Source organism: Mobula hypostoma, chromosome 26 (assembly GCF_963921235.1).
Source record: "Mobula hypostoma chromosome 26, sMobHyp1.1, whole genome shotgun sequence".
Classification (NCBI taxonomy): Eukaryota; Metazoa; Chordata; class Chondrichthyes; order Myliobatiformes; family Myliobatidae; genus Mobula; species Mobula hypostoma.
In genome coordinates, this window is record NC_086122.1 from 31,092,136 (window position 1) to 31,111,240 (window position 19,105).

General features: G+C 44.1%; 1 protein-coding gene across 1 annotated transcript in view; it reads left to right on the forward strand.

The window, feature by feature from the left end:
* The window catches only part of ldlrap1b (low density lipoprotein receptor adaptor protein 1b), a 78,704-nt gene extending 60,520 nt beyond the window's left edge, over positions 1 to 18,184 (forward strand). The window contains exons 4-9 of the mRNA XM_063033656.1: positions 1,607 to 1,721; positions 3,504 to 3,576; positions 7,438 to 7,530; positions 9,008 to 9,120; positions 12,416 to 12,450; positions 15,055 to 18,184. Of these exons, the coding sequence (XP_062889726.1) occupies positions 1,607 to 1,721; positions 3,504 to 3,576; positions 7,438 to 7,530; positions 9,008 to 9,120; positions 12,416 to 12,450; positions 15,055 to 15,199 (574 nt within the window). The 3' untranslated portion in view covers positions 15,200 to 18,184. The remainder of the gene's footprint in view (positions 1 to 1,606; positions 1,722 to 3,503; positions 3,577 to 7,437; positions 7,531 to 9,007; positions 9,121 to 12,415; positions 12,451 to 15,054) is intronic.
* The last annotated feature ends 921 nt before the right edge of the window (positions 18,185 to 19,105 follow it).

Below are 19,105 nucleotides of genomic sequence, written 5' to 3' on the forward strand. Positions count from 1 at the left end.
TGGATGCCATGTATAGATGCTGTATGACCATATATTGTTTCAGGATGTGGGTTTGTCTTAGCAGTCCGCTCCCTAAACCACATGTTGATTGCAAAAATCTTGCCTCTGATGTTGTGAAGCACATTGATGACAACGATATTTTGATTCAGATTCAGGGAGGCTGGCATCCTGACTTTACTCTTTGAATATTCACTGAACACGAAGGAGGTGGATGCGGTAATTAAACTAGCATAATTTGAACACTCCTAAGAAAATTTCCACTCTGCACCTGTTTCCAATCTCGCCACCATCAATTGCAGCATTCACTGGAGTCTTAAACACTTACTTTGTCATTTTATCCAGCGTTCGGCACGGACTAGAAGGGCCAAGATGGCCTGTTTCTGTGCTGTAATTGTTATATGGTTATATGATTCATGTTATTCTCTTTTGATAATTATTTGGGGAAAATAATAGGAGGGATTAGTATTTGTGTGTTTTTGATTGGTTTTTTAGCCTATTCCTGTGCTGTACCCTTCTCTGTTCTGTGTTTAAAAACAATATGCTATCTGGTCTGAACCCCATGACCTTTTATTCTGTTAAGCGATTTATTCTTACATAATGGGCTCCACGGCAGTGTCACTGTTAGCGCAACATTTTTACAGTTTGGGGCGTCACAAAGTTCAGAGTTCAATTCTGGTGCCATTATGTAAGGAGTCTCTGTACGTCCTCCCCGAGGAATGTGTGGGCTTCCCTCCGGGTGCTCCGGTTTCCTCCCACAGTCCGAAGACATCCCGGGTAGGTTAATTGGGCATAGTAATTTACCCTGTGATTAGGCTAGGGTTAAATCGGGGTTGTCAGGGGTTACTGGGTTGGGCGGTTCAAAGGGGCGGAAGGGTCTACTCAAAGCTGTTTTGCTGAATATAAAAAATAAATAAATTTCCACTTTCTCCTTCACCTTCAGCTTCCTTAATAGTTTCTACAAGGTCAGTGAGATGTCCTTCCAGATGAAAATGCATTTGTTCCGTTTGCTTAGCTCTTCTGCATGTGGTCGTTTACTCCATCTCTGCTGGAGTTCTCCACCCGATCTTAAACACAAGAGATTCTGCAGACGCTGGAAATCCGGAGCAAGGTACAGCCGACGTTTCGGGTCGAGACCCTTCGTAGTCTTGACGAAGGATCTCGGCCCGAAACGTCGACTGTACCTCTTCCTATAGATGCTGCCTGGTCTGCTGCGTTTACCAGCACTTTTTGTGTGTGTTGCTTGAATTTCCAGCATCAGCATATTTCCTCGTGTTTGCTTTTTATGAGGCCGAGTTGCTAGCTCGGCGCTCAACCCAGCAAGGACAGAAAGCGCGCAAGGAGCCAGATTCGAATCCGGGACCCCTTGTTCCGTAGTCCACTCACCCACAGGCACATTGATTGTGGGCAAGGGCTCAAAATTATTTTATGTTGATATCTAATGGCTTGGGCATTGCAAGCCAAGGTTTGTTCACCTTTATCATCTTCTTCAATGGATAAACTAAATTCGATGCATAGAGATTCAGATTGATGCTATTTACCTTGTTACTTTCTGGCTTGTCTTAAATCTGTTTTCTTATCCGTTTTATTCAACTTTTTTCTAAACCAGGATATCCTACTGCACAGCAGACAAAGTGCATGACAAAGTTTTTGCTTACATTGCTCAGAGCCAGCTGAATGAGACATTAGAATGTCACGCCTTCCTTTGTACCAAGAAAAAACTGGTAAGTTCTCGTGTATTTATTGATGACTCGTCCCCTATCCCTCATGTCCTATTCTGCTTCTAAGCCTTTACATTTCTCTCCTAATTGGTGGCATGAGCAATGCGAATGGTTACTCAAAGCAATCTGCAGACATTATCTGCCCTTCTCTCACCCGGTACTGGTTTGTTTTGGAGATTACCAGGTTGCTACATAAACAGTGTCACTGACAGCAGTGGCTGCAAAGAGTTGAGATTACACCTATTGAGAAAAATGCTAAAAATTCTTCTCTGATTGTCTCTAATTAATCCCAGACAGGGTTTGTCCTCTTTCTGTTTAAAAAAAAAAGCCTGAATTATGTGCTATGTCAAAATACATCACATTGTTATCTCCAAAAGGATCCCCATGAGACCAGATCAGGTTCTGTATCTGCCAGTAATGAAGCTTCCATTTCCACCCCTCTGTGTGTCACTAAGGAGGACTGCAGATGTTGTTGTTAGAAGCAAGAAGTTCAGGAAACACAGCTGAGGAGATGCTTGTACACTTGAAATGCATGCCTTTCGAAGTCCAAGGATCATTCTTCTTCAGTTTCTGTTTCTTTCCCTTTCTGGAATGTATACCTGGTACAATTACGAAAGTGAAATCCTTTCATCTTTCACGATAGTGTTTTTTTTTGTATCATCAGTCATCAATTAAGTTTAGAGGTTGGGTTGAGTTGTTCTCCGATCTTGGCAATTTACTTGCAAACGTTTCATCACCACGTGAGGAGACATCAACAGTGCACTGTTAATTGCGCTCTGACCATGTCTCCTCACATGCTAACAGAACATTTGCAAGTAAATTGACAAGATTGGAGACCAACCCAACCCAACCATCGTCCACCCGAGTTACTCATTTTCCAAATTACTTCCATTAAAAATAGTTTCTTGTCAGCTCACGATCTTACATTTCCTCTCCAATCCATGCTAGAGGTTGTTGTGAAGATGGTGGAAAGTTACAATGGTAAAGTGGTCGCACAATTAGATTATGAGGACACTCAGTCCTCGTTTATTGTCATTTAGAAATGCATGCATTAAAAAATGATACAATGTTTCTCCAGAATGATATCACAAGAAACACAGGACAAACCAAGACTAAAACTGACAAAACCACATAATTATAACATATAACAACAGTGCAAAGCAATATTGTAATTTGATAAAGAGCAGACCATGGGCAGGGTAAGAAAAACTCTCAAAGTCCCGATAGCCTTTTCATCTCACCCAGACGGTAGAAGGGAGAAACTCTCCCTGCCATGAACCTCCAAGCGCCGCAAACTTGCCGATGCAGCACCATTGGAAGCACCTGACCGCAGCTGACTCTGAGTCCGTCCGAAAACTTCGAGCCTCCGACACAGCCTCTCCGAGCACCATCCTCTGCTGAGCACTTTGACCCCACCCCGGCCACCGAGCAACAAGCAAAGCTGAGGACTCGGGGCCTTCTCCTCCAGAGATTTCGGACCACACAGTACAGTAGCAGCACCAGCGAAGCAGGCATTTCAGAAGTTTCACCAGATGTTCCTCCGTGCTCTCACGTCCGTCTCCATCAAATCAGGATTGTGCACGGCATCCTACTTGACAAATAACAGATATCACCACCGGAGTGGCCGCTGCGAGCTGCGTTGCGCCGCCATCTTCTCCTCTCCTCCTAATTCTGGTTAATCCTACAGAAAAGCTTGTGATATTATGAAAACCTGAAGTGATTTCCTTTTCTCCATTATGCCTGTGAATGCCATCTAATCCTAATTAATCTGTTGTGTCTTCCTAGGCTCAGGCAGTGACATTAACCGTGGCCCAAGCTTTCAAAATAGCTTTCGAGTTCTGGCAAGCTGCCAAAGAAGGTGGGTTTTCATTATCAGGGTTAGATGATGAAAATTAACATTTAAAAAATATTTTGTTATTGACCTCTCCATAGTTGCAACAAAATTGTTTTGAAATTAAAACAAGCCGCCCCTGAGTTCAGTGCCGTTAATGTTGTGATACTTTTGTTGCTGTTGTTGCCATTTTGATAATCGCACGGTAGCGTAGTGGTCAGCACAACGCTTTACAGTACCAACGACTCAGGTTCAATCCCCACTGCTGCCTGTATGTTCTCCCCGTGACCACGTGGTTTTCCTCCCGGTGCTCTGGTTTCGTCCCACATACCAGTTGGTAGGTTAACTGGTCATTGTAAATTGTCCTGTGATTAAATTGGGGGAGTTGCTGGTCGGCGCAGCTCGAAGGGCCAGAAGGCCGACTCACGCTGTATGTCAATAAATAAATAAATAAACATTTCTCACACCCACTTGGGTATACCTATCACCTTAGCTGGCCTCCTTCCCCTCCCCGCACTTTTTAATTCTGGCGTCTTCCCTCTTCCTTTACCATCCTCAAGAAGGGTCTTGGCCTGAAACATCTTCTGTTTATTTATTCCCATAGATGCTGCCTGACCTGCTGAGTTCCTCCAGCAGTTTGCGTGTGTTACATTTAGAATAAGTTTTTCTCATATCTGTACATATTTCTTTTATCATTGCTGATAGAGAGGAGTCCCTAGTGCATTGAGGATTATATTTCTCTGCTCAATATCATAAGGAAGGATCTTGCTGAAGGTGGCTCTTTGGGATCCCACACATGAAGGATGCTAACTTCTTCAACTCTGTCCCTACTTTTACAAGTTGGTTTGAATAATTAAAAGCAACACACACAAAATGATGGAGGAACTCAGCAGGTCAGGCAGCATCGACGGAAATGAATATGCAGTCGACGTTTTGGGCCGCGACCCTTCTTCAGAACTGAGAAGGAAGGGGGAAGATGCCAGAATAAAAAGGTGGAGGGAGGGGAAGGAGGCTGGCTGAAAGATGACAGGTGAAGCCAGGTGGGCGGGAACGGTCAAAGACTGGAGAAGAAGGAATCTGCTAGGAGAGGAGAGTGAACCACAGGAGAAGGGGAGAGAAGAGGGAACCCAGGGGGAAGTAATAGGCAGGTGATACAAAGCAAAAGGTCCGAGTGGGGAATAAAGGAAGGGTGGGGGAGTCTGGGCCCGGAACGTAGACTATCTATTCATTTCCATATATGCTGCTGAAATCCTCCAGCATTTTGTGTGTGTTGCTTTGGATTTCCAGTATCTGCAGACGTTCTTGTGCTTTTGAATAATTGAAGTTTCACCTGAAATAGTCTCTGCCTCAGCTGGACTTGGTTAGCAGCATGTGGCAACAGAAGCCATAAAGGTCTCTGATTTTACCTGGGATGTTTAGATCCAAGGCTGGAGAAGAATGGCAGAGGCCGGAGGAAGATTCACATTCGGCTCTTGTCTGTGATCAACAGCGATGAGTAACCTCGGCTGATCCAGTTTACCCTTTAGTCTCAGGGGCAATGAATCATCTCTTGTCCTCTCAGCAAGAAATTACCATCTGCAGTACGATGTTTATTTGTCTCCCCAACACCACAGCCAAAATAACTTCCTCATCAGGGAGATTGTTCCCATTATTTCAATTTTGAAGTTGACTTACGGTAACATCCTCAGAAGACCAAGCAATCCTGTTTAAGTAGGTGATGGGAAGGGCTTGTTTTTCACATCTTGTTGATGTTTTTAATCGTCCTGCTCATCTGAAGGTGTGAGTTTTAATTATATTGCAGTTCACCGATGGATTATGCATTGGCTTGAAATGGAGATGACAGTTCAAGCCTTTTCTTTTGTTAAGTGAACTCTAGGTAGCAGACTGGTGTTTTGCTTTAATCCTAAGCAATACACTGTATAATTATTACAGCGTGCCTTTTTTTTTAATAAAGGCTCAAAGGTTTATCTTAATATCAGAGAATATATGTAGCATACAACCTGAAATTCTCACTCTTCACAGACATCCACGAAACAAGAAATCACTTAGAATGAATGATAGGAGCATCAATGCCCCAAAGCCGTCCCCTTGCAGCAGGAAAAGCATCAAGACCCCCTCTCCCTCCCACTCGAGCCAGCAGAGCACTGATGCTCCCACACCTCACCATATAAGCAACAGCAAACCCCCCCCCCCCCCGTAAAGACCTTGATCTGGGCTGCATCGAAACTACATTCCGTAACCGAGCACTTCAGTATCCCAGACAGGCTCTCTTTCTCCAGCAAGAGAGAAGTCGCTCCTGCAACGACCAGAGTGGGAGGCCAGCAACTCGCTGTCCCAATGTTGCAATCTTCTTCTCCATTTATTTAAAATTTTCAAGAAACGTCTTCTTTAGTATACTTACCGCGGTATTTAATTGAATTGAAAAAGATACACAGCCTATTTATCAGGGGAGTTTGATTTACTTTTTAATTTTAGGCAATTACAAGCTCAACTGTTTCTTTGTTCTTCAGAATGAGACAGGTTTTCATGAGTTACGATGTATGGCCAAATCCTCCAGCACCTCAGACGTCCTGGCTAGAGAGCTCCATTCCTATATTTTTGGTTTAATTCTTTTTTTCTTTCCCATTGCACATTCACAGTTCTGTTTTGAATGCCTCATGACAATTTCAAAGCTGAACGCTCTTAAGAATATAGTGCGTCTGCTCTGAGGGCAAAGCCCTTCCCAGCACTGAGCACATTTACAAGGAGTGCTGCCACAAGAAAGCGCTATCCATCAGTAAGGACCCCTCTGTCCAGGCCTGGCTGTCATCTCAGTACCACTATCAGGCAGAAGGTACAGAAGCCTTGGGTCCCACACCAAGAGATTCAGGAACAATTATTACTCGCCAACCATCAGGCTCTTGAACCGGTGTAGATAACTTTATTCACCACAACACTGAACTGATTCTATAACCTACAGCCTCTACAATTCATGTTCCCGGTATCAGTCATTTTTAAAAAATTTGCACAATTTGTCCTCTTTTGCTTAATGGTTGTTTCTCAGTCTTTGATTATATATTGTTTTCTCATAAGTTTTACTGTATTTCTTTATTTTCCTGTAAATGGCTGCAAGAAAATGAATCTCAAAGTAGTATATGATAATATAGTACATAAAAGAGAACAGCTCAGGAACAGTCCATTCGGCCCACAATGTTGTGCTGAACCAGCTACAAAGCAAATCAAATACACCCAAACACTAAGTCCTCTGACCTACACCATGCATCCTCCTTGCATCCATGTGCCTCTCCAAACGTCTCTTAAAAGCCTGTAATATGGTTGCCTCTACCACCATACCAGGCAGTGCACTCCTGGCATCCACGACTCTCTGAGTAAAAAAACCTGCCCTTCACATCCCCCTTGAACCTACCCCCCTCTCACCTTCAATGCCCTCAGGTATGAGACATTTCCACCCTGGGAAACAGATACTCCCTGTCCACTCTATCTGTGCCTCTCATAATCTTGTGAACCTCGATCAGGTCTCTCCTCGGCCTCCGGCACTCCGGAGAAAACAACCCAAGTTTATCTGGCCTCTCGTGACAGGACATGCCTTCTAAACCAGGCAGCATCCTGGTAAACCTCTTCTGCACCCTCTTCAAAGCCTCAACATTCTTCCTATAGTGAGGCAACCAGAAATGTACACAATACCCCAGATGTGGCCTAACTGGAGTTTTATAAAGTTGCAACATGACCTCCTGACTTTTGAACTCAATGTCTCAACTAATAAAAGCAAGCATTCCATAAGGCTTCTTAACATATATGTACTTTGATAATAAGTTTGACTTTGACTTTGAAATTTGAAATGGCTTTATTTCCGTTGTGTGAAGACTGTGTTACTCTGTTCCCTTGTAGAGAAAGAAAAAAGAGTGGCAATTGGGTCTTCTGTCAGTGGGGCAGCTGATAAACCTCCACTGGAAAGGTCAATCAATAACCACTTCAAAACAGGTAAGGGTTTTTTTTTACTTGTTGAAGTATTGTCATCCATCAGGCCCCTGAACCAGTGTGGATAACTTCACTCACCTCACCACTGACCTGATTCCACAACCTACAAACTCACCTTCAAGGACTCTGCAGCTCCTGTTCTCAGTATTATTTATTTTCTATTTATTTATTATTAATAATTTTGTATGTGCACAGTTTGTCTTCTTATGCACAATGATTTTTTGTCAGTCGTTGTGTGTAGTTTTTCATTGATTCTATTGTATTTCTTTGTCCTTCTGTGAATGCCTGTAAGAAAATGAATCTTACGGTGAATCTTATGTGGGAATATTTACAGAACTGTGCAAAAGTCTTAGGCACATGTAAAAAAAGTTCTGTAAAGTGAAGATGCTTTAAAAATAATGAAATAACAAGTTTCTAAATATCAAAACCTTTACTATAAAGAGCAGTAAATAGTTAAAAAAAAACTAAATTAAATTAATGGTGTGACCACCATTTGCCTTTTAAAACTGCATCAATTCTCTTTGGTACACTAGAAAATCAGTTGGTAGGTTGTTCCAAGCATCTTGAAGAACTTGCCACAGTTCTTCTAAAGACTTCTGGCTGTCTCGCTTGCTTCTGTCTCTCCAGGTAATCCCAGACAGCCTTGATGATGTTGAGATCAGCTCTGTAGAAGCCATAACATCTGAAACCATATATTAAAAAAAACTAGGGTGCCTAAGATTTTTGTACAGTGCTGTATGTACTTCAGTCCTAAATTTACTTTGAACTTTGATCCCAACCATGAAGAGCAAAGATCAAAAGAGCCTAAGGTAGGAGTTCCCAACCTTTTTTTATGCCATGGACCAATACCATTAAGGAGTCCATGGGACCAGACTGGGAACCCCCGGTCCAAGAAGAGGGGAGCTGTTGCTTGCAGGAGGTGCTAATGCATGTGACTCCTATTTTGCTCTGTACTCGGTTTTCCTCTCATGAAGCTCCAGTCTGGTGACAGAGCAGTGCAGCCTGTGGATTTTGCTTTCAAATCTCTGCCTTAAAAGAAGAGCATGTGCAATAATTGCAGCATATGAAAGATACTTCGGAGCCTAAAGGCTGTAATAGTTTGAATCTTTAAGCTTACCATCCACAGCATAGGATCCTTAATTCGTAGTAAAGGCAGTCTTGTTCATAACTATTCAACTCATTTTTTTTTTAAATTGGGGTAATTGCAGGAGGTGAGCGTCCTTTTGCACATGATTAATTTTAGCTTTTTTTTCTGAGAACATTTTCTTACCTCCGTATGAGCTTGCGGTGATATTCATGGTTTGCATTCTCCGACTGTCAAGCCTGTGTAAGATTTGTTCTTTGTGTCTGGATGTACAGCGGGAGCGGGCAGCTATCTACGTTGAGACTTTATACGCATTACGTCTCCTTTTTGACTCCTGTTGTGGCTGGGCTATTCATTTACAAATAATACATTAAGTTGTTTTCAACTTGCCTGCAGAAGTAGCCACGGCAGATTTGTTGGATTTAACAGAAGGAGCCAAGCCAGCAAACCGCAGGAGTGGGCCCTCCAGTGCAGATAAACAATATTCGATCAACGACAACCTTGTGTGGGTAAGACCAGCAGTACTGTGGAAGACAGCATTGTTAGTCATTAGCTGAAGGAATCCAGCTTCGCTGCACTTGGAATAAAGTCTTAGAAAAGAATTGTAGAAGAAACTAATAGGTGTACTTCAGATACAACCCTGAACATACTTCCTTTAATTCTTATGGTCCTCCTCAGTAATAGTAATAATAGGCATCCGTTAGTCTCGTGAGACCATGGATTTGCGCCTTGGAAGGTTTCCAGGGTGCAGGCCTGGGCAGGGTTGTATGGAAGACCGGCAGTTGCCCATGATGCAAGTCTCCCCTCTCCATGCCACTGATGTTGTCCAAGGGAAGGGCACTAGGGCCGATAGAGCTTGGCACCGGTGTCGTCGCAGAGCAATGTGTGGTTAAGTGCCTTGCTCAAGGACACAACACGCTGCCTCAGCTGAGGCTCGAACTAGCGACCTTCAGATCACTAGACTGATGCCTTAACCACTTGGCCACGTGCAGTCTCTCAGTGTTGTACACTAAATACTCTTCCTAATATGAAAAAACCTGCAGATGCTGGAAATCCAAAGCCACACGCACAGACACACACACACACACACACACACACACACACACACACAGTGCTGGAGGAACTCAGCAGGCCAGGAAAAGAGTAAATAGTTGACCTTTCAGGAGTCCTGGTGAAGGGTCTTGGCCCGTAACCCCGACTGTTTACTCTTTTCCAAAGATGCTGCTTGGCCTGCTGAGCTCCCCCAGCATTTTGTGTGGGTTGCCTCGGAAGTAAATACACTTTTTGTGGGGCACTTGGCTACAGCTCCCAAGTGATCCTCAAGCAGAAACACAAAAGGCAATAATTTGGAAAATGTGTAGCTCGGGTGGTTGTTGGATTGAGTTGTTCACTGATCTTGGCAGTTCACTTGCAAACATTTCGTCACCGTACGGGGAGACATCTTCAGTGTGCTGTTGATTGTGGTCAGTCCTCCGAATGCCTAGCCTTAATATGGTTATCAATCAGCTGATTGGTCGGCATTTTGGAAACTCACTTATGATGTGGGAGGAAATCTCGTTGATGACTGGTTGCGTGGTGAACTTCGCGCATTGTGGTCTGGAATTTTGCCTGCATTGGCTCATAAATAGGATGAAGACCTACATGTCTGTTTACAGAATTGTTCATGGAACTAGGAGGAAACTATCCACAAGGATCTGTGAACACCAACTGGTTGTAAAGCGCCATGACCAACTCTCCCTAGTCTCTCCTCATGAAGATCAAGAGGGGCACAAAATCGACTGGGCATTAGTGAAAGTCACGGCGCAAGCAAACACGTGGCATAGAAGGGAATTCCTCAAAGTGTAGTTTTTCGTGAACAATCCTTAAACACGTAGACCTCGAACCCTCTTTATGACCTAATGTGGCCAAGATTCCCGACTGCAACACACGAAGTTCGCCACACAGCCAATCAGCAACAAGATTTCCTCCCTACGTCACAGCTGAGTTTCTGAAATGATGACCAATCAGCTGATCGATAAGCATATAAAGGCCAAGCATTCGGAGGACACACCACAATTATCAGCGCGTTGATCATGCCTCCTCGTATGGCGAGGAAATGTTTGCAAGTAAATTGCCAAGATCGCAGAACAACTCAACCCACCAAGGGCAATTTTAACCCAACTGAGGACATGGAATTGGGAGTATAGGGTGGAGTTCTAAGCAAGCTGGTACGAAGTGTCAGCTTCTGAATCTTATTGAGGCAACTGAAATGAGTGAAGGAGCTCTCAGGGGCAGATTAGCACTGATAATGCATTGTATTCTGAAGGGGATGGTCACAAAATGCCTGGATTGCAAGTTTCACTCTGGGCAGACAGGTGACCCCAGACCTTGGGATTCCCGATGGACCTTCGGTGCCATGATATCCTGGCAGTTTATGCGGCACTATTACAACTCGGGGAGTTTTCCGGAGTTCGGAGTTCAATTCCAGCACCGTTCCGTAAGGAGACGCTGCATGTCCTTCCCATGGAATGCCTGGGTTATCTCTTTCTGGTCTCCTCCCACAAGGACGTACTGGGCAGGTTAATTGGTCGTTGTAAATTGTCCCGTGATTAGGTTAGGGTTAATCGGAGTTGTGGGTTTGCTGGGATAGCATGGCACGAAGGGCCAGAGGTGCCTACTCAGCGCTGTGTCACTAAGTAAGCAAACAAACAAATAAAGGTTCAGTGAGAAAAGGCAATCGTTGTGGAGAAGAATTCCTGGTGGGCCAGGAGGCAGGGGAGTGCTTTGTTCTGTTCTGAATCCCAGACCTCTCCTCCACTCCTGCAGACTGCTCTGTCATACTCCCCACCTGTCTTAATACTGATCCTAACAATTAGTTTTGCGCGCAAACACGAGGAAATCTGCAGATGCTGAAAATTCAGACAACACACATCAAAGTTGCTGGTGAACGCAGCAGGCCAGGCAGCATCTCCAGGAAGAGGTACAGTCGACGTTTCGGGCCGAGACCCTTCGTCAGGACTAACTGAAAGAAGAGCTAGTAAGAGATTTGAAAGTGGTGGGGGAGGGGGAGATCCAAAATGATAGGAGAAGACAGGAGGGGGAGGGATGTGTCTTGTTCAACTCTTCACCCACCCCTGCCGATGTCACACAACTCGCACATATCCAGACCAATAATTCTGGTCTGTAGCCCCCAGAATGACTTTGAGATCATTCTAAATCTGAGCTACTTTCCACGCTGATCGCCCCCCTTCGGGCGGATTCTTTTTATTGTTCTTTCTCCAGCACACACCATTATCTCTCCCAAAAATAGCTGTGCTATTAACCCTCCGGCATGCAGATGTGCTATTTGAATCCATTGATCTCATCTATCCACCTTTACTCACTGAACTCTAGAAGAATGAGAGGGGGGAAATCTCGCTGAAAGTTACTGAATATTGAAAGGCCTAGATAGAGTGGATGTGGCGAGGATGTTTCAAAGAGCAGTGAAGTCTAGGACCAGGGGGCACGCCTTTCAGAAGGATGTCCCTTTAGAACAGATGTGGCCCCTCGGTTAATGGTAGGGATGCATGGCCTAGAAAAAGTTGGAACAGAGATGAGGGGAAGTTTCTTTAGCCAGTGGGTGGTGAATCTGTGGAACTTGTTGCCTCAGATGGTTGTGGAGACCATGTCATTGTGTATATTTAAGGTGGAGTTTGATTGGAGGAGGATAAAAGGTTATGGAGAGTAGGCAGGAGAACGGGGTTGAGAGGAAAAGTAAATCAAATAGTGGAGCGGACTTGATGGACTGCATGTTGTTATAAAAACACTACTTTTGTTTGTTTTTAGGAAATGAATGATGATCTGGATGAAGCTTTTGCCAGGTAAAACCAAACTCCCTCTCTTTTGCTTTGAGTGTCTAACCGATGTGTAAACTGGCCCACCGAGCGCTTGTCGCGCTGACCAGTTCACCTTACTGTGTACCTGTCTCACCTCTGTCTGCTCTGACTTTTCCAAGCTGCAGTCTGGACAGCTTTGACCCAGCCGAAGGTAAATAAAACCCTTCTATGTTTTAAACCATTCAGCCAACCAGCTCGGCGCATCTTCATCTCTCCACTGAGTCTGTCCTGCGGTGTCCCAGCTCGCTTGCCGCGGGCTTCATCCCTGCTGAGATTCATTGCCTGTTGCCAATGTGACTAAGTTATCCTGTTGTGCAGAAGGAATGTGGCTCATCTATGTGACTAACTGATTTGCATATGAAATCCTCTTTGCTACCATATCACTCATTTTAGATCTGGAAATCCATTCACCAAGCGTTTTATTCATAAGCCTGAAATTAGTTCGATAGTTAAATCTGGAGAAAATAGCATGAAAGTGGACTGTCAATGCTGAGTATAAGTACCAAATGCAATTTCCTGATAAATGGACTTCCCTTTTTATGATGTCATAAATGCTGTTGATTTGACGCTTTGCACAAAAGGTTGCTTCTTATGGTAGACTTGCTGAGTAGTTTTGGTCACTGCGAACACAAGAAAATCTGCAGATGCTGGAAATTCGAAGCAGCAGACACAAAATTCCGGAGGAGCTCAGCAGGTCAGGCAGCATCTATGAAAAAGAGTAAACAGTCGACGTTTTGGGCCATGAAGGGTCTCGGCCCGAAACGCCAACTGATTTTTCGGTGTCTGTACTGCCACCGTTTAGCTACCTGGTGGGGCTGTGGCATCTGCACAGGACTTCAAGGCGAGCGGTGGTCTCCCGGCTCGAATCCGGCCGGCTGCTTACACGCTTTCCATCCGTGCTGGGTTGCGCACCGAGCTAGCGACTCCATCTCATTAAAAAGAAAGACAAGTGCTAAAGAAACGACAAGGCGCCACAAGCCGCAGGGAGAATCAATAATTGCTACTATTAGTGAAGGAGGTACAGGAGCCTGAAGATACAGACTGACCATTTTAGGAACAGTTTCTCTCCCTCAGCCACCAGATTTCTAAGTGGACAATGAACCCATGAACACTACCCCACCACTTTTGATCTCTATTTGCACTACGTATTTATTTTTAAATAGATATTTCTCACTGAAATTTATAATTTTTCATGTATCGCACTGCACTGCTGCTGCAAGACAGCAAATTTCACAACATACAGTACTGTGCTACAGGCTTAGGCACACACTTGTATAGCTAGGGTGCCTGGGACTATAGCAGAGCGCTGTAGTAATTTTTGTATTTCACTGCGCTGCAAAAGAAAACAATTCCCTGACATATGTGTGTGATGATAAATCTGATTCTGATGTGGGTCTCTATTGTGGACTGAGAGCGGGAAGGGGGCATGGAGAAGGGGAATCACAGTTGGGAAAAGGGGAAGGGAGAGGGGAGGGAACAGGAAGCACCAGAGAGACATTTTGTAATGATCAACAAGCCAGTTAGTTGGAGTAAAATGACCTTGCCTGGTGTCTCGGGGCTGGGTGTGTCATTACCTGTGCCAAACCCTCCCCGGCACTCCTTCCCTGCCACACTCACAACACGCTGGAGGAACTCAGCAGGTCGGGCAGCATTCATGGAAACGATGAGTCAACGTTTCGGGCCGGAACCCTTCGTCAGGACTGAAGAGGGAGGGCAGAACGTGGGGGGAGGGTGGGAAGGAGAAGGCTGGTAGGTTCCCCTTACTGGTTTTTCACCTGAACCTACCAGCCTTCTCCTTCCCACCCTCCCCCCACCTTCTTTATAGGGCCTCTGCCCCTTCCCTCTACAGTCCTGAGGAAGGGTTCCGTCCCGAAACGTCGACTCATCATTTCCACGGATGCTGCCCGACCTGCTGAGTTCCTCCAGCGTGTTGTGAGTGTTGCTTTGACCCCAGCAACTGCAGATTATTTTGTGTTTACTCCTTCCCTGCCACTTGTCCCACACCCCGATTATCTGTTGCCAGTTATTAAGTTAAATTTCTGCTGCTTTCAATACAATTCCTGTGACTGTTGCTGCTTAAAGAATGTCCTGTATCTGTCTGCAAGTTGGCAGATGTAAGTAAGTGAAAACTCCCGTAGGTGGCAGCCTTATCATGCTCGATGCTTTTGAGCTTCTGGTATCCAACTCCCCTTGAGGGAGATCTGAACTGTTTCAGAATCACCGGCATATGTCATGAAATCCGTGGTCTTTGCAGCAGCAGTACAATGTAATGCATAATGATAGAGAAAAAAGATTGAATTTCAGTAAATATATATATATATATATATATATATATATATATATATATATAGTCCATTCAGAAATCGGGTGGCAGAGGGGAAGAAGCTGTTCCTGAATCACTGAGTGTGTGTCTTCAGGCTTCTGTACCTCCTCCCCGATGGTAACAATGAGAACAGGGCATGTTCTGGGTGATTTGATGTTTGAGCAACCACTGTTTGCAGTAGTAGTTCTCTTAGTAATAAATTTACATTTCTGTGTCATTTTTTTTGTGTGGCTCAGCAGCTAACGTAAAATTCTGATCTCTTCCAGGCTGGCTCAGTCTCGAACAAACCCTCAGCTTCTGGACATCGGCGTGAGCCCCCAGGACGTGCAGACAGACGAATGCTTATCTCCATCAGACTGGGAGAAAGGTGACAATGGAGTCACAGAAAAAGATGACCTGTTTGGGCTCTGATACCACGAGGGCCGTGGGGAATAAACAGCTCGGCCCAAAGGAGGAACTCACCCACCCTGAAACTGAACACCGTGCCTTCTCACTGTCAGATGGAATACTAGAAGGCTGGTTTGTGAAAGGTTTGATCTGTGTTGCTGCAGGACTGAAACGGAGAAATAATGATGTTAACACTTGTGGTGCTGCCTTTAAGGAGGTCCAGACCAAAGCAATCAAAAGGCCTTGAAAAGAAACCATTTAAGCTTCTAGACCCAGCCAGTGGTACACATTTCAGCCTAGGTTGGTTGTTAGCTAGCTGCCTGTCCATTCCAAAAGTTATTGGTCAAAATGAATCTTTTAAAAGATTACAGATTTGTATCTATGTAGATAGTGGATTTCCAGTGAATGCTAACTGATTATATATTTTTTCCAATAATTATTCATACTAAATGAACAAGCATCTTATTTTACCTTTGACACTTGCATTGTTCACCCAAACCACTAAAGTAGGACTGATCAAAACCGTGTAACTTTCTTTGTTACATTTCAGATGTAAACATTGTTACTTTGAATGTTAGGAAAAGCAAGAAAAAATGCAGATGCTGGAAATCTGAAATATAAAAAATATTGGAAATGCTCAGCAGGTCGGGCAGCGTCCGTGGAAAAGGAAACAGTTGCTGTTTTAGGTGAAGACTGCTTCCCCAGGTTCCCACAGCTACCTTGACTATTTCTTCCCACTCTGCCTCCTCAGGCCCATTGTATTAGCTCGGATGAGACTCTCCACGTAGGTGTTCCTTCTTCCTAGCTTCCACTCTTCCATGGATGACAAGACACCATCGCCGTACTTAATCTATTTCTTTTGCCCTCATCCCTCCTCTCTCCTTGCACAAGGATGGGGTTTCTCGAGCTCTCGGTTTCAACCCCATGAGCCTCTGGATTCAACTGATCAGCCTTTTCAAATTCCACCACCTTCTGTCAAACGACATAGATTCCCCTCCCCTTTCAACATTCTGAAATGACCATTCCTTTAGTGGAATGCCTGTGATTTCCGCCTGCACTCACCGTAGGAGATACAGCACCCAGCGCTGTCTGTGAGGACTTTGCTTGTTCGCTCCGTGACTGTGTGGGTCTTCTCTCGGTGCCCCAGTTAGTAAGATTAGGGTTAGAAAGTTGTTGGCGCGTTGGAAGCGTGGCTGATCCCAGTTCAGTCTCAGACTGTGTTGCTCCTTGCCGCAAACAGAGTATTTCGCTGTATGGGTTGATGTACATGTGACAAATAAAGCTAATGTTAATCTGTCTGTTTTAGCTCTTCCTTCCCCATCAGCTAAGGATGCAAAAGCAGTCCGTCCAAGGGGAGCACCAGTTCCGCTGCAATTTCAAGCTAGTGTATTGCATTCATTGCCCGTATGTTGGGGAGAGCAAACCGAGATTGTGATGCGCCAGTGTTCAGTTTGCAGAGATGATATTGTGCTTCCTGTGCCCGCCTCTTTAAACTCTCCTTCCTGCACCCACTCCGAATTCTTTATCTTTGGATTCCTGCACTGTTTTAATTCAGAAATTAAGGGTGTAAAGGGACTTGGGAGTCCTTGTGCAGGATTCCCTAAAGGTTAACTTGCAGGTTGAGTCGGTGGTGAGGAGTGCAATGTGATGTTAGCATTCATTTGGAGAGGACTAGAATATAAAAGCAAAGGTGCAATGCTGAGGCTTTCTAAGGCTGTTGTGAGACCTAATTTTGGAGTATTGTGAGCATTTTTGGGCCCCTTATCTAAGAAAGGATGTGCTGGCTTTGAAGGTTGCCCAGAGGAGGTTCACGAGAATTATCCCAGGAACGAAAGGGTTAATGTATGAGATGCATTTAATGGCTCTGGCCTGTACTCGCTGGAGTTCAGAAGAATGAGGGGGGGATCTCATTGAAACTTGTCAAATACTCAAAAGCCCAGATAGAGTGGATGTGAAAAGTATGTTTCCTATAGCGGGGGGCATCTAGAACTGGGAGCACAGCCTCATAATAGGACATTCCTTTCGAAAACAGATGTGGAGGAATTTCTTTACCAGCGGGTACTGAATCTGTGGGATTCATTGCCGTGGGCGGCTGTGGAGGCCAAGTCATTGGGTATATTTAAAGCAAAGGTTGATAGGTTCTTGATTAGTAAGGGCGTCAAAGGGTATGGGGAGAATGGGGTTGAGGGGGATAATAAATCAGCCGTGACGGAATGATGGAACAGACTCATGTGGCTGAATGTTCTCATTCTGCCCCTATGACTTATGGTCTTGACAGGACCCAAAATAAGTTTGAGGAACAACATCTCACCTTTCATCTGGGCACATTGCAGTTTTCTGGAGTCAATACTACAACTCCAAGTAATTTGCTTTCTTTCCTTGTATCACAACGGATTCATTCTGCTGTAGGTAATCAATCCAATTTCTTTTTCTCTTTGTACTAGGACTGCTGGGCATTTTACACAACATTACATTTTTGTGGCTTTTAGGATCATTTCTTTGTGTTCTCACTAAACACCTTCATTAACCTATCAACCTAATGGATTTATCTACCACATGCTTCCATGGTAATTCTGGTCTCAGATTCCTTCTGAATTTCTTTCCCTACCCCCTAGGCATCTTGAAACTGGTCCTCACTCTTCCTCCATTCTGGTAAAAAGTCTTCAACCTATAAAGTTAATTCTTTCTCTCTTTCCACATGCTGCCTGACCTGCTGGGTGTTTCCAGAATATTCCATTGTTATAACCATATTTAGTTTCTTCCTTTTGTGTTTTATATAGCTTATGAATTATAATGTACAATATTATTAAAACTTTTTGTTCCCATTATGTTCCCAACGTCTTCTTGTCTTGCATTAGTTTGGATAATGATTTTCCCCTAAAATGTTTTGGAGAGTGAAAACAGAATTAATTCCGCAATATTTTAATCTGTTTTAATAGAATCTGCTTATGACTTGTGTAAAAGTGAAGATGCAGGAACTTTAGGCATCCGTGGATGTATTTTTCTGTAGATGTGTAAAATGAGTAGCAAGACCACGAAGTTGACGCCATCTATGGAGTGAAGTACTAATATTGCAAACAATTCTAAATAGAGAGAAAATTCAAAAGTATGCAGTGCAAAAAGACTTGGGAGTCCTTGTGCAGGATTCGCTAAAGGCTGATTTGCAGGTTTAGTCAGTGGTGAGGAAGGCAAATGCAATGTCTCATTCATTTGAAGAGTACTAGAATAGAAAAGCAAGGATGTAATATTGATGCTTTATAAAGCACTGGTGAGACCTCACGGAGTATTGTGAGCAGGTTTGGGCCTCTGGGACCCTTTCTAAGAAAGGATGTGCTTACATTGGAGAGGGCTCAATGGAGGTTCACAAAAAATGATTCCTGGATTGAATGGCTTGTTCAATTGAGGAGCATTTGATAGCTCTGGGCCTCTATTCACTGTAATTCAGAAGAATGAGGGGTGACCTCATTGAAATCTATCGAATGTTGGAAGGCTTCAATAGAGTGGATGTGGGGGAGACCAAGACCAGAGGACACAGCCTTGGAACAGAGGGACATCCTTTTAGAACGGAGATGAAGAGGAATTTCTTTAGAGTGGTGAATCTGTGGAATTCGCTGCCACAGGCAGCTGTGGAGGCCAAGTCATTCGGTATACTTAAGGCAGAAGTTGACAAATTCTTGATTAGTCAGGGCATGAAGGAATACAGGGAGAAGGCAGGAGATTGGGACTGAGGGGGAAAATGGATCAGCCATGATGAAATGGCAGAGCAGACTCGATGGGCCGAATGGCCTAATTCTGTTCCTATATCTTTTGGTCTTAATATTCTCCACAGGATAAGTAATAATTGACGGAGTTGTATTTGAAATGTAGTTTTATTTGCAAACAGTTTTGTAATAGTGCTGTGGTTCTGCGTTAATTGGCCCACAAATTAAT